Source organism: Vipera berus (genome assembly GCF_964194415.1).
Source record: "Vipera berus genome assembly, chromosome: 7".
Classification (NCBI taxonomy): domain Eukaryota; kingdom Metazoa; phylum Chordata; class Lepidosauria; order Squamata; family Viperidae; genus Vipera; species Vipera berus.
Genome location: NC_138209.1, coordinates 19,062,915 through 19,077,958, shown reverse-complemented (window position 1 = coordinate 19,077,958; position 15,044 = coordinate 19,062,915). Strand labels below are relative to the sequence as shown.

The following is a 15,044-nucleotide window of genomic DNA, read 5'->3' as shown; positions in this document are numbered from 1 at the left end:
CAGTTTTGGTCACCACAATGTAAAAAAGATGTTGAGACTCTGGAAAGAGTACAGAGAAGAGCAACAAAGATGATTAGGGAAAACGGCTGCTGGAAATGGGTATGTCTAGTTTAAGGAAGAGAAGGACTAGGGGTGACATGATAGCAGTGTTCCAATATCTCAAGGACTGCCACAAAGAAGAGGGAGTCAAGCTATTCTCCAAAGTGCCCGAAGGCAGGACAAGAAGCAATGGATGGAAACTAATCGACAGAAGCAACCTAGAACTAAGGAGAAACTTCCTGACAGTTAGAACAATTAACCAGTGGAACAACCTGCCTCCAGAAGCTGTGAATGAATGCTGTGAAACTCTTGCATTGTCTGTAAGAAATAGTCTACTGCAGTCTGCTGTTGTAGGTGTCTTCTAAAGCCTCATTTCTGTATAGCAGTAGCAGCAGGAAGAGACGTGTAACCTGCTGGTGATTCTTCTATGTTTCTGCAACACAACTAACCAAGTTGTTCAGTAACATCATACAGTTCTCTGTAACTCCTCTTTTGATTGGGTTACTGGATTTTCATTACTCCTGCCATCTCTACTCTATAACTTACTTAAGTACATTGTGCGGAGATTAGGCCTAGGTCAAAAACATTACAGCATAGTTATTACCAGTCATAGGGAGGTACTGTAGGTACAATCATGCCAACAGATTAAGGGAACTTTCTTTTCATGTTTAACTGTACAAAATTACTTGGGCTTAAAGAAAACATCTTAATGATTGTGTCATTTACTCTAAAGGATTCATGAGAAATTTGTGGAACTCACTTGGGTTAATATGCAGATAGAGTAGTAAATATCTGTTGGATTTTGAAGCTTGAGTGTTGTTCTGCACTTTTAATCTCCAACAAGTTTCAAGGTATTACATACAGTCCTATGTATTTGAACTAAAACAATGTTCAGAAGCAGCTTCTGTGAAAATAAAACAGGTTCATGGATATCTGCAACTGTGATGTTGCCCAGAAAATAATTTATTTGCCTCTTCCTAACCTATAAACTTTTCTGACCTTGGTTGAGGTTTTACTGCCTATGTCAGTGAATTGTTCAGTCTTAACTATTTTAAGCCCCATGGAGAAAAGATGGTTGTAAATACAATAAATATAAACAGTGAGGTGTACTCTGCTAAAATCACTGCTTATTGTCACTGTACAGTCATCACATGCTGACTTTTGTTACTGTGAGCTTCATCTTATAGTTTGAGAGAAAGAAAGTCTACTTACTCTATATGAAATACTTTTTTTGTGGTTCTCTTTCTTTTTGCACCTCAGAATTTGACAGGCACCTACCACAAAAAGAACAATTTGTTCATTCCCTGCAGATATTATTTCACAAGGAAAGAAGTTATTCTTGGCAGTCCCTGAGAATGGCTTGTAGGCATATAATGCTATAGCATTGTTAAGACTGACTAGGTCTTTGCATGGCTTGGCTTGGACAGTACAGTAGCGTTTAGACTTGCTAGGTAATCTGCTCGTAACTTTCCCTCAAAGAAGTCTATTGTAAAAGTATAAAACATATATCATATCCTGTTTGTGGATAATTTAGGTAAAGTTTATATTTTCTAAAAAAAAGAAAGAAAAAGAAGCGATACACATATTATATTCTGATAATATAATGGATTGTGGTAATGGTGTGAACTGTTTTCATTTTGTGTTACTCTAGAATGCTAATTCTCATAACTTGTTTCGCTGTCAATCTGTATATTTTGATGATAAACCTCATGTATGAAGAAAATATGAACTTATCTTTCTGCATTTCTGTTTTTATTTTTAGGACCAGGGACCTACAGCCCAACAGTTGACCAGCCAGGAGCAAAATTGTATTCCGGCATGAAAGTCTGGGATTCTCAAGAACCACGTTTTAAAGATTCAAAAGACAGCAATCCTGGGCCTGCTTCATATGAAGTAGGTTGACAACACAATGTTATTTGGCAAATGGTTGAACCTGGTCATGCCTTATAATTATGTAACAGATACAAAATAACCTGCAGTAGTGGTGTCATTTTGGTACCTAACATCAGGGAAGCAAAAGATTGGATTTTTTGTTTTTAACAAGATAGGAAGATGGCATCCAAAGAACGCTGCATTTATTGTATTTATTGCTGTGCCAAGGTTGTGTTTTACCAGCAGGTCTTCAAAAGGAGTTTACAGGTTTGGATGGAAGCATTTGATACATGGAAGAAGTGTACAATTAGTTAAATGATATGAGTGGATATGTTAAAATATGACTTAAGTGCCTTTTGAGTGAGATAAATTGGATAGAGTAGATGTTTTAATTTGGTGTTGCAGATGTGAACATGCATTAACTTAAAACTTTTTCCCAAAAGGTTGGATGATTTCCAAAGTTGTCACATAACGGATCCTAATTTGTAGAATTTTTGATGTTATAAATGTATGGCATTTTCTTTATGGTGAAGCTAGTTAGATGTTATTCTATTTCCAAAGACATTTATTCTTTTGTAATTGAACTGAGTGAAATGAAATACAAGTTTTGCATTCTGGAGAACAAGTTATGCTATCTTACCTTAGGTCTATTTGTTACATGCATAGTTTAATTTTGTATGGTATAACCTTTATTGTGATCCACTAAGGATTTTGGTAAAGAAGGAGGATACAAATTTATGTATTGATAAAGGCTTATTACATAGTCAGGGTACCTTTATTCACCAGTGGTACCTGGAGATAACACATGCCTCATTACTATTTACTAATTACCAGTGCTTTTTTGTAAAAGAAAAAGGTGCCGGAACTCACACATGTCATACAACCCGCCTTGCCTACCCTACAAGATTCCATCCAAAAAAGGTGCCGGAACTCCGTTCTGAGCGTTCTATGACAAAAAAAGCCCTGCTAATTACTATTTGCTTGGATCACTCCAATATGCACTTTGAAGGCCATTTGGAAATTTTAACTAGCCCAGAACACAGTAGCCTGGTTGTATTTCGGCATCCACCATCAGGAATATAATATATCTGTGTTTTAGGCCCTGCACTTGATTACTATTAGTTTCAAAGTGAAGTACTGGCGTAGACTTTTAAAAATCTTTAGTCTCAGAGTACTTGCAGAAATGTCTTCTCTGTTTTAGCCATCCTGTCTCCCAAGTTAGCACTCCTTGGAGAACCTCATGTGCCCCTCTCCACATTTTTGTAAGAAAAGGCATGATTACACATTGGAATGCCGTTTCTCCAACATTTGATCTGACTCAACTGGGTTTCTGCAAGCTAAAAAAGAGAGTTGTTTCAGGCAGCTAATGGTGGCATCAGCTGAATGCCATCACACTGATTAATGTAAGTTAATGCATTGATGCCCCCCCCCCCCCCATCCATAAGAACAGATAAAAGCTGAAACTTCATGGACAGTGTGGAATAAAATGATCTAAAAATGACAGAAATCAAACAAAACAGAGCCCCAAAATCACAACAGTATATTAACTCCAGGCTTGGGAGTAAGGCTGTATTTTCCCAGAAGCCTAGGAGAGAGGGCAGTGTTCTTATCTCAGGAAGATGTTATTCCAGAGGGATTAGTTTTTGTAATCCAAAATGTTGAATTGCTGATATGGCTATAACTAGTAAAGATATATAAATGCTTGTTCATGCATGATAGATTAAATAATACAGAAATTTAGAAGCACCAAAGCCCTCCTCTATTATGTATATTTGTGTCTTTCAGCTTCTGGAATGTTCTTTCTCTTGCAAAGTCTTTGTGGCTATTTGCACATATAATTGCCCAGAGGTAGGCCAAGATTATCTTTTTCAAGGAAATCTTAGAAAAATAGCACTGACTGATTCGTTTTTTGTTTTTTTTCCTGGCTATGATTCCAGGCTACCAGAAATATATTTCCATGTAACTCTTCTCTTTCAATTATATTTTGCAAGTTTTCATTATTACAGCTGGCTTTGGGCCAGATAGGAGGTTAATGATACGTTTTCAGAAGGCAGTGAAATGTTCCACGTATATATTTTGTGTGCTTTTTTATTCTAAAATGATGTCAATTTTAATCTGAAAGATTGCCAATATTCTTATTATATCAGTGATGCTATGTGGACCCTTATGAATGGAGTAACCCTCCTTAGCCATCCTGCTGTGGGTATGAATGAATGTGCCTAGGTTTCTTTGAGACAGAGAGAAGAGAAAAGGAAAGATCAGTGATTTAGCCTACACTTGCTAAAGTAAATGCATTTATTTAAACACATTTTAATAAAACATTGACTGAATTTTGTTACATTGAGATACAGGCTTAGTTCATATTATCAATGAAAAATGTGAATAATAGTTCTTACTGCCAAATCTACCCTTCTGATCTTTTCAAATGTCACTAATATCAAGCACAGTACACCGTCTGCTTCACTTAATAATGACACTTCCAGGTACATTCGTTCAGTCATGTTTTTAAAATTAATATACTTCAATTGCTTTGTGTGAATGCTTTGCTGGCAACATCCCTTGAAAGGGCACTGCAGATCATAGCAATATGCACTAACTTCCTCTTCGTTCATTTTAGTCGAGACCTGATGCAAAATATTATGTAGAAATCTACTTCTTAGCTGATCCGAAATCGAACAAAGGTAATCCTCTCTTTAAATCAATAGCAAGAAACTGCCACCAAACCATTAGTAAATAACCCAAAGGATCCCTAAGATCGTTCCCCACCCACCCAGACAGGCAAGACACCAGAATATAAAACGACAGCAAACACCACCTCCTTACTAGCACTGATGATGTTACCTAGTTAGGGTAATAACATTCCGCCGGGACCTGAAGACCTGGCTCTTCGAGCTCTCTGGCCCAGGCTGAGAATTTTAATTTTAGTTTTAATTTTAATTTTTTTTTTTTTATTGAAAAGTTTTAAAATACAGTTTTCCTTTAACCCCCCCCCTTCCCCCTCCCTCCTCCCCTCCCTACCTCCCCCCTATCCCCCCCTCCCCCTCTCCCTCCTCCCTCCCCTGCCTCCCCCCCCTACTTCCCCTCCTCCCCCCCTCCCCCCCCGACTTCCCAGAGCAAAATACAAGGTATATATCTAAAAAGCAATCATAAACAATCATATACTAACAATTATAAACTCTAAAATCCATCACTCTCTAGCTTATATAGAGTAAACCAATCCTTAATAATACTAAATGTGTATAAAGAACTAAAATAAAAGAAAACTAGCGTCATTCCCATCTATGTTCTTCCACAATTCACTATTTCCTAAACATATTCTCATTTACACATCACAAACACCTATCCCTATTAACCTCTCTAACCAAAATAGGCTATAATAGATAGTTCTTACACAAATTAACCCACATTAACCCACAAAACTTTCTTCCTCTTCCTCTGTAATAAATTGTCCATTAATTCCAAATTAAAGATTCTGTTACCATACATATCATCCCAAAACTCTTAAAAACACAACTACCACTTGACTATCAGTATGTTGTGGAAGTTCCATAGATTTCTACTAGACCTATTTTCTTTTCTTTTTTGAGCGTTTTAAGGCAGCACGCGTCACCCTCTGTTCTCTAGGATCATCCAAAAGAGTTGCATCTTGATCTCCTCCTGTACCATTCTCGTCTATCTGTCCATCTTCATCCTCTTGATGTTCTCCTTCTCCAGATCCCTCTGCAGCTTCCAAAAGTGTTGATGGGGTTACTTTTAAGACATTGTTGTAAAAATCATGCGCTTGCTTCACAGTACCCAAACAGTACCTTTTGCCTTCATATAAGAAGCTCAACCCAGCTGGGATCTCCCATCTGAACCTTATATCCCTTTGCTTGAGCTCTTGCACAAGAAATATAAAGTCCTTCCTTCTCTTTAAAATCTTTGGAGGAATTTCTTTTAGAACCAAAACTTCTTGACCAGCAATCACAACTTTAGTATCATAGGCAGCTTGTATAACTTCATCTCTAATTTCCCTTTTTACAAAATAAACCACCACATCTCTAGGCAACTTTCTCTGTTTAGCAATCCACGAGTTCACACGAAACACTTTGTCCATGCCTTGTTTTATTTCAGATGCTGGATGGTTCAATACCACCTCAAAAGCCTCAGAAACCAGCTGCTTTAAATCTTCCTTAATATTCTCTTTTAGGCCTCTAATTCTAACAGCAAACTGCATCTGATAAAATTGAGCCAGACTCAGTTCGCTATCCATTTTGTCTTTTAAATCTTCAATTTCCAATACTTTTGCTTCTAATATAGCATTCTTTTGAGTCAGTTCTTCCACTTTGTCATCCAGCACCTCCACACATTTAGCTACTTTATGCACTGAGGACAAAATGTCTACCTTTATCTCTCTAAGTTTCTGTTCCATCCTTTCTTCCATTCTCTGCTCCAGTTTCTCCAATTTCTCCTCCATCTGTGCAAATTTAACACCCATTGACTCCAAAATTAACTGGGTATGTTTTTCAAGATCCTTCGATGTCACTACATCTGGAGAATGCAACGCCTGCAGTAGTGATTGTTGTTGCACTGGAGAATTTCCAGCACTCCGAAAAGTTCTAGGGGGAGGTTTAGACGCCATCTTTTACTTACAATTGTGTCGCACTTTCACTTTAAGTTTTAAGCAAAGTCCATCAAGCTCGAGAGTAAAATAAAATAATCCTCTTCATCTCTTCATCTTTCCCTCTTGTACTGCTCTGCCTGCTCTTTTCCTTTCATAGTCTCTCCTTCAAGCAGGGATGGTCGCAGACGCCTGGCTCTGCTCCATTCCGGAGCAGAGACGCTAGCCAGCTGGGAGCAGCCCAGGCTACGGGGGAGTTCAATCCTTCAGCCACCCAAGCTCCAAGCTCAGGCGGCCCCGGAGAACTCAACCCCTACCTGGGGGCTCACCCCCTCCTCTTCTCCCGAGGAGGGGGCTTCAAATTCGCCCGAACAGCTGATCGGCGCTGTTTCGGGCGAAAAATCACACAGCTGGGCGGCGGGCAGCCCGGGAAGGCTGTCTCCGGCGCCGCGGAGCCACCGGAAGTCCTCGTTTTAATTTTAATTTTAACTGGGGTTTTACTTATGCAGGGACGAATATAATTTTTTAAATCTGTTTTTAACTTTTGTATTTTTGTTTTTAATCACCCTGTAAACCGCCCTGAGTCCTTCGGGAAAGGGCGGTATATAAATGTAATAAAATAAAATAAATAAATAAATAAATAATAAAACATCTGCAAGAAAACAAAGAAGCTCAGAGAGCATCAAGGACCCCTCATTTCAACCCTGAACTACAAATATTCTCCTTCATTGGTACTTTACAGACCTTTCCATTCTTGCATCCTTCTGTTCACAAATCCATATACTGCTCTCCACATTGCATGCTGTTCTTTATATCTCCTTTTAATCGCCTTTCAATTTTAGTATCTTAAATCTTAGCACTGCTTCTGAAAAAAAATAATCCAGCAGCATAATTTGTATTTTATTTTTCCCAGATGTGCAGGTATTTAATGCAAACTGCAATGGTTAACTTATATACCGTACTTATAAATTAGTCTATCATTTAAAACAATTTCTACCTGTTAGCCAATTTTACAACATTTCTGCCATGTTGACTGACTGTCACCTCTTTATTTTGACAATATAAAAGTTGGTGTCTTTTAATATTCTAAAAGATCAACACAGCAGTTCTTTAGTGAACATTTTTAATAAAACATCTGTCCGCTGTTGAAAAATATATTATTAATTAGGTCTTTGGTTTAACATAAGCTATATTATGAAAACCTGGAAAATATGATTGAAATGAAATAACTCTGTAGAGGGATATTTTATTTATTTATTTTATTTTAATCCCATTTATATCCCGCCCTTCTCTGAAGACTCAGGGCGGCTTACAATCTAAGCACAAATCAAATGTGCTTAGCAATAGCCTTCATTCTATGTATATGCCTGCTTATTAGGGCTTTCAGGCCCCCCCAAGCGGCATTATTACAAAGTCAGCTTATTGCCCCCAACAATCTGGGTCCTCATTTTACCTACCTCGGAAGGATGGAAGGCTGAGTCAACCTTGAGCCTGGTGGGATGTGAACCTGCACTAATTGCAGGCAGCTGGTGTTACTTAAGGAGGCATTAGCCCACTGCTCCACCAAGGCTCTATATTTTGTAGTTTGAAATGTGTTACTACCTATAGGCAGCATATTTGAACTTTTGTTTACTAGTTTATCTAATATTTGTTCTTAAATCGGATCCAGAAGTAATGTGGGTATTTATTATGTTACATTATATAACAGACATAGATCTGTTAAAAAGATAATACTTAAATGTACTGAAATGCTTGAATTGTCAGCATCGGTAGCCATAAGGAAAATTAAGGATGTAGAATTCTAAGCAATGTTCTGCTAATTTATTTATTAAATAAATTTATATGACCACCCAAGTCATATACAGATTACTTTGGGCAGTTTACAATGTTAATGTACTGTTACACTAGCTTTAGAACTAATATAACCTTCGTCATATACATGCACCCATTTTGATAGAAAAATGTGTATTCAGATGATTTAAAAATTATATCGTTCTCCATATATAGTGCCTCTGTGGTGCACTACTAGTCTTAAACGTGATTTGCTCATTTGCCTTTCATAATCTGTGTAATAGATTACTGCCTGAGAAGACAAATGAGAACAGTCAAATTAAGATTCTATAGTTGAATGGGCCAGATCTTCTCACCAAATTTATGTTATGCACTAAATTGCTTGCCGGTTCTCCTAGGAACTACACACAAGCCCTTTTAGTATACTCCAGATCTTTGAAATGTGGTGACTTTGGTGATCAAAACATAAAGGCCTGTGAACAAATGAATAAGAATTATATCATTGAAAGACTGTAAAATATGCTTTAATGGAATGTACAGAGCTTTCTACAACATCCAAACTGCATGTGCTGGTGAGATGTTAGCTTCTACTTTTTTTGAGAGAGAATAAATTATTAATTCATTTTTCTGGGTGACTCTAATGGCATTCTTCCCCTGACCATTGTTTGCCAAAATGTTGTAGATTTTAGATTAATTGCCATTGAAGCTTTGAAAATAAACCTATCATGGTGGTACAAAGACTTAAACCATGAGTTAGTACTATGTTGATATGCTGAAAGAAAGATCAGCTGAGGTTTCAGATCTCAATTACTCTTTGTTACAGCTACCACTCCAGCTTATTGCTCAAGAGATGATTTTATTATACAGATAAATAATTTGTCCACAGCCATGCAGCATGAATCAAAGCACTATGCTTCTACAATAAGCAGCTGTGATATTAGGCAGAAACCTGTGGGTTTATATCTACATTAGCAGTCTCTTGCCTTATAATGTATTGTACACAGTGCTTTGCAAGTGTGATGGAGCTTGGCCTGACTGTAACTTCCCATTCCCGTTAGTGTCGGAGACACATTTTAAGGCACTTCTGGGTTGAAAGGATTAACCAGTGACACCACCCTTGCCCGTGGGATGCCTGTGTGGGCTTAGAATAGAATAAAATAGAGCTGGAAGGGACCTTGGAGGTCTTCTAGTCCAGCCCCCTGCTCAAGCAGGAGAACCTATACCACTTCAGACAAGTGGCTGTCTAGTCTCTTCTTTAAAACCTCCAGTGATGGAGCGCCCACAATTTCTGGAGGCCAGCTGTTCCACTGGTTAATTGTCCTCACTGTCAGGAAGTTTCTCCTTAATTCCAGGTTGCTTTTTTCTTTGGTCATTTCCCAACCATTGTTTCTTGTCTTGCCTTCTTGTGCCCTCTTCTTTGTGGCAGCTTATTTCATGACACTGTCAAGGAGCTGGAGAAAATGACAGGAGCTCAACCTGCCATGCATCAGCACTCGGGCCTCCAACCCAGCATCCTAACCATATGAGCCATCGTGTTCCTCTGATTATAACTGAGACTTTTAAACATAGATTTGATTCTGTTTCACAGCAGGAGTCAAAGGCTGAAAATATGGCTTGCTAGCTATATAATGTACATTAAAGCAAATAGACAAAGGCTAAAATCTTAGCAAAGAACTATTTTCATTGTCAGGAAAGGTAATTGAATTAGCAGGTAATCTTTGCAGCATTTTGAAAAAAGTTAGGAAGAAAGTAGATGCCTTATTGACAGTTTTGATAGGTTGATTATGCCCCATCAAGTTGTTCTTGACATCTAGCAACCACATAGATAGATTTTCTACATGATGAACAGTTCCTAATCTGGTCTTTCAGGTCTTCAAATGATACAGTCTTCACACTGTAACTTGAGTCCCTCCACCTTGCTGCTGGTCATCTTCTCTTTCTTCCACCTTTCCCAGCATTAGAGCCTTCTCTAGGAGCTAAATCTTTGCATTATGTATCTGAAGTGGATAATTTCATATTATGCAAAGACCTAATTCTGATTTATCATATTTATATTGCCACCCATTCCATGACTCTTGGAAATATACAAACAAACCATAAAAAAGAAAGGAAAGGCCCAATTCCTAGTTCTACCAGATATAACTCCTTAGCAGATGGGACCTCAACTAGCATAATGATGATGCCTTCATATAGATCTCAAAAAGAAGCAGAGAGAGCACTGCGTGTCTTATATATTATGGGCTGAAGAGTTGACTAGTATCAACCCCAGAGAAACTCCGGGAGAAATACAGTGTCACACACCTCCCAACTTGCAGAGCCAGTCCAGAAAATTCTATGGTTAGCGAGTCCATGAGAAGGCTTCTGAAAAGAATGAATGCCCAAGCCCCATCAAGCTCCCCCTAGAAATAATTTAAAAGCATAATCAATGCTACTTCTGTCCCATACCCAGGCCTGAATCCTGAGTGAACAGGGTCCAGATAATATGCTTTATCAGGGTCCTCTGAAGCTATTGCACAACCAGTTTCTCTTAACACTTTCCCTAAAAGGGCTGGGTAGATATTAGACAAAATTTGTTTAATGATCCACTTTTTTCTTGGCTGTCCACAGTACTATCAGAATCTTCTCCAATGTCAAAGTTCAAAAGTGCTAATGTTCTATCCTCTTCCGCTTCTTCCAAGTCCAACTTTTACTTCCACAGATTGTCACATGGAATACCATGGCCTATTCAATTTTGATCTTGGTAGACATAGAGCCATCACAGCATTTGAATATATTATTCAATGACTTTATGGCTGCTCTGCCAAGGAATAAGTATGTGGCATGTTTCTTGACTGCTTTTTTCTTTACTATTGATAGCTGAGCCTAAAAGGCAGAAACTCTCCACCAGTCAGTTATCTTTATTGCCAGTTCTAAGGCTGGTGGTTGTACCTGGATGTTATACCAGTTGCCATTAGTTTGATTTACTTTATTTTTATTTTAGTTCCATTTTTTTCATTGTGCTCCTTGACTTTTATTACTAGAGCTTGCAGATCCTTTGCATTTTTGGCCATCAGGGTACTGTCATCGGCATAGTGCATATTATTGATGTTTCCTCCTCCAGTTTTAAAACCATGCTCATCATCTCTAAATTTGTTATTCTCAAGGGATAAGCAGACCATCATTTTCTGATGGTTCAGTATGAATGGCATTTTCTAGAGCATTGAGGATTATTTTTGAAAAAGAAAAGAAAGGCATGGAAAGTAGAAGAAAATGTTATCATTTAGCTCTAGGACATCCTTTAGGAATCCAAGTGGGAAATTGAAATTATTCTCTCTCTTTGTCTCTCTTTCTCTCTCTGCATCTCAGGAACGGTAAATATTTATTCTTTTGATCTATGTTGCAAGTGAAGTTCTCTGAGAGATTACAGGTTATATGGTGTACCTTCATGGAAAAAAGTTTTGTGAAGCATCATATGTATGTAATTTTCTTGTCCCCTTCCAGAAGAACATTTGATCAATATTATGCTTTGAAGGCAAAGGTACAATTTGGTGGTTCAGTGTTCAGCAGTGTATTTCATCAATTACCGCTTTAGTATATCAGCTATATATTTTCCCCGAAAAATACTGGCTATTCTTACTGGTAATATCCAAGTTATTTGTTGTGATGGAGTATGCGCAGTCTATGAGTGTCCTTTGGGTACTTGATATAGAACAGAATATGACATATTATTGACTGTAGCTAAATGAGCATGTTTTACCTATAAAGGAACTTGACTTCAATTTCTTTTGAGGCACATTTCTACTGCTGATCATGATACTAGGACTAGCAGACTTGAAATAGTACTGCTTCTGTATTAATGTGCCCATAGCCATCATTGGAGACATTTGTTACTAGCCATTGATAAGAAGAGACTTTCTGAGGCTGTGAAAGAAAGTCTTAATAATTCTTTCCCAATCCAAGAAGTTCATTGGGTCCTCTGATTCTTTCTTTCAAACATTAGAGTTAATTACAAGTATTACAATATCTGAATAAGACTGTTATATTTATTTGTGCCTTGGTTAATTACTGTGGCTCATTGTTCTTGCTGAATTTGAGTGGTTTACATATTCAGTGTATAAACTGAATATTAGCTGACATGGAACTATTTGAAGGGCATCACATAGAAAACAGCAGCTATTCTCTGCTGCATCATAGGGCAGGACTAAGTCAATGGGCCTGAGTTATACACAAATGACTAGCTTTTGATTGTCAGAAAAAATCACTTGATAATAAGATATTTGAATTTGCTATCAGTTCAGAAAACGTATCTGCAATGCAAACAAGATATATATATATATATATATATATATATATATATATATATATATATATATATATATATATATATATATATATATATATATATATATATATATATATATATATATAGTGTGTGTGTGTGTGTGTGTGTATCCCTTTGCTACAACCTTCCATCACACAACTAATTATAAATAACTTGGGATTTATAATATAAGTGTTTTTGAATTCTAAAAGTTTGTTTATTTATTTATGTAATTTCTATAGCCACCCATTTCAATCAGTGACTCTGGGCAGCTTACCCAATTATAAAAATATAAAGGCAATTAATGTGATAAATAAATGCATAAATGCTTTTGTATGGAATGACCAATGATAGCTGACATTAAAGAAAATGTCCTCTGTTATTTTACCTGTGCAGGTTGCTATATTTTTGATCATGCTACAATTTAAAAATTAGTAATCATTTATAAGTTTTTATGATCAAGCTAGTTTAATAGCTACAAGCAATTTTGAACATGTTAAGAAAGTGGAAGAATATATAAAAATAGCAATACCTTGTCAGTTTAATACATTTATTATTTATCTGTTTTGTTAAAAACATTTTAGCTGACATTCAGCTTTATTCCAAAATGCATTTGGTGACATACTTAGAACTTTTAAAACTTTATACACTTTTAAAGAGCTACATATAAATATAGAAATTGTGAAGTCTAATGTTTATCAGTATAATGAATTCACTGAAATACTGGTCATTTAATTTCTCTCTGCTTTCTTATCGTTAATGGCTCAGACTATATTAATTCCCAGTCATGTCCATATATCTTCTACTAGAATTACAATGAAATCATTTTGTTGCAATTTAAACATGTCTGAATACTTGACAACAAAATTTAGGGGTGCTGATTATGTAGCACTTTAATCAGCCAATCTCTGCAGTAATCTTTTCAAGGATCATACCACATGAGAAGATACTTAAGTGCCATTAATTGTAAAGTAAAACTTTGACAACAGAAATTTTATGCTTTAGATACAGGACTTAATTTTCTCCAAATTTTGGATTCTTTGGTCATGCAAGGCCTTCTGATAATGAATGACAAAAGATACTAGAGTTTTGGAAGAAGTACTATAAATTAAGCCAGGTCACTTGATTCCAATGCAAGACTCACTGAAAATAGGAAGACATATTTTTATAGGCTATAAGTTATATATAATCTGATTCTCAAATGTACTACATCTTTATAGAGGATTGGATATATATATATATATATATATATATATATATATATATATATATATATATATATATATATATATATATATATATATATATATATATGTAGATCTAGAGTCTCGGGTTTCTTCCCGCGTTCCTTTCATCTTCAGAAAGTTGTGGCGACGTTTCGACGAAATCCCATCCGTCATCATCAGGCTGGAGTGTTTCTCCTGCTGCTACCAGGAGCAATGCGTGGTCTGGCTGTTCCTTTCTTTCCAACTGCCGGTGGGGCTCCGGCAGTTGGAAAGAAAGGAACAGCCAGACCACGCATTGCTCCTGGTAGCAGCAGGAGAAACACTCTGGCCTGATGATGACGGATGGGATTTCGTCGAAACGTCGCCACAACTTTCTGAAGATGAAAGGAACGCGGGAAGAAACCCGAGACTCTAGATCTACACATACAGACACCCGCGAGAATCTACGAAAACATACAGTATATATATATATATATATATATATATATATATATATATATATATATATATATATATATATATATATATATATATATATATATATATATATATATATATATATATATATATATATATATATATGCATGCATACATATTGGGATAGCAATTTGCTATATAATTACAAGTTAGAAGTACAGACCTTTTAAGTCTCCAGTCCTTTAAAGCATCTATTTGGAAATATGTTTTTGTAAAATGTTTCTTTGGAATTTTTAAATCTATAGCAATAAGACCATCTTTCCAAACAGATATTTAAATTTCCACTCTCATAGCCAGAGCTCAAGTTTTAAAGTCTAGTTTATCCAGAAACCACCAGCTAGAGGAAGGCTGAAGTATCTAGAAATAATGATCATAGTCATGGGCAGAAGTATTTGTCAGAAAATTGTTCTATGAAATCTGGGCATCAAAAAGCTGTATGACTATTAGAGGGCAGTAAAATTCTACAGAAAATTCCAACTTTTGCTATTATTTAGTGGTTGTCTGGAATTTATGTGTCCTAGGTCTGATAGCTATATTGCAGAAGGCTATAATAGAACTGATTCCAGATTTTTTTGTAGATAGTAATTTTCCATCTTATTCCAAGGTCCAAAGAACAAGGGTCATCTTACCTAAGGTCACCTATGTATATATAGTAGATCTTCTACTTAGTCAGCATCAAAAAGAATTGTGCAGCCAAAGGAAAAAAGTCTCCTTCACATTTAGATTAAAAAACTCTGAT

The 15,044-nt window shown here is 36.5% G+C and overlaps 1 protein-coding gene across 1 annotated transcript in view; it reads left to right on the top strand.

The window, feature by feature from the left end:
• Positions 1 to 15,044, top strand: part of STPG2 (sperm tail PG-rich repeat containing 2) — a gene marked incomplete at both ends in the record, with an annotated part of 219,181 nt that overhangs the window by 131,046 nt on the left and 73,091 nt on the right. The window contains one exon of the mRNA XM_081333337.1: positions 1,802 to 1,932. Within this exon, the coding sequence (XP_081189463.1) occupies positions 1,802 to 1,932 (131 nt within the window). The remainder of the gene's footprint in view (positions 1 to 1,801; positions 1,933 to 15,044) is intronic.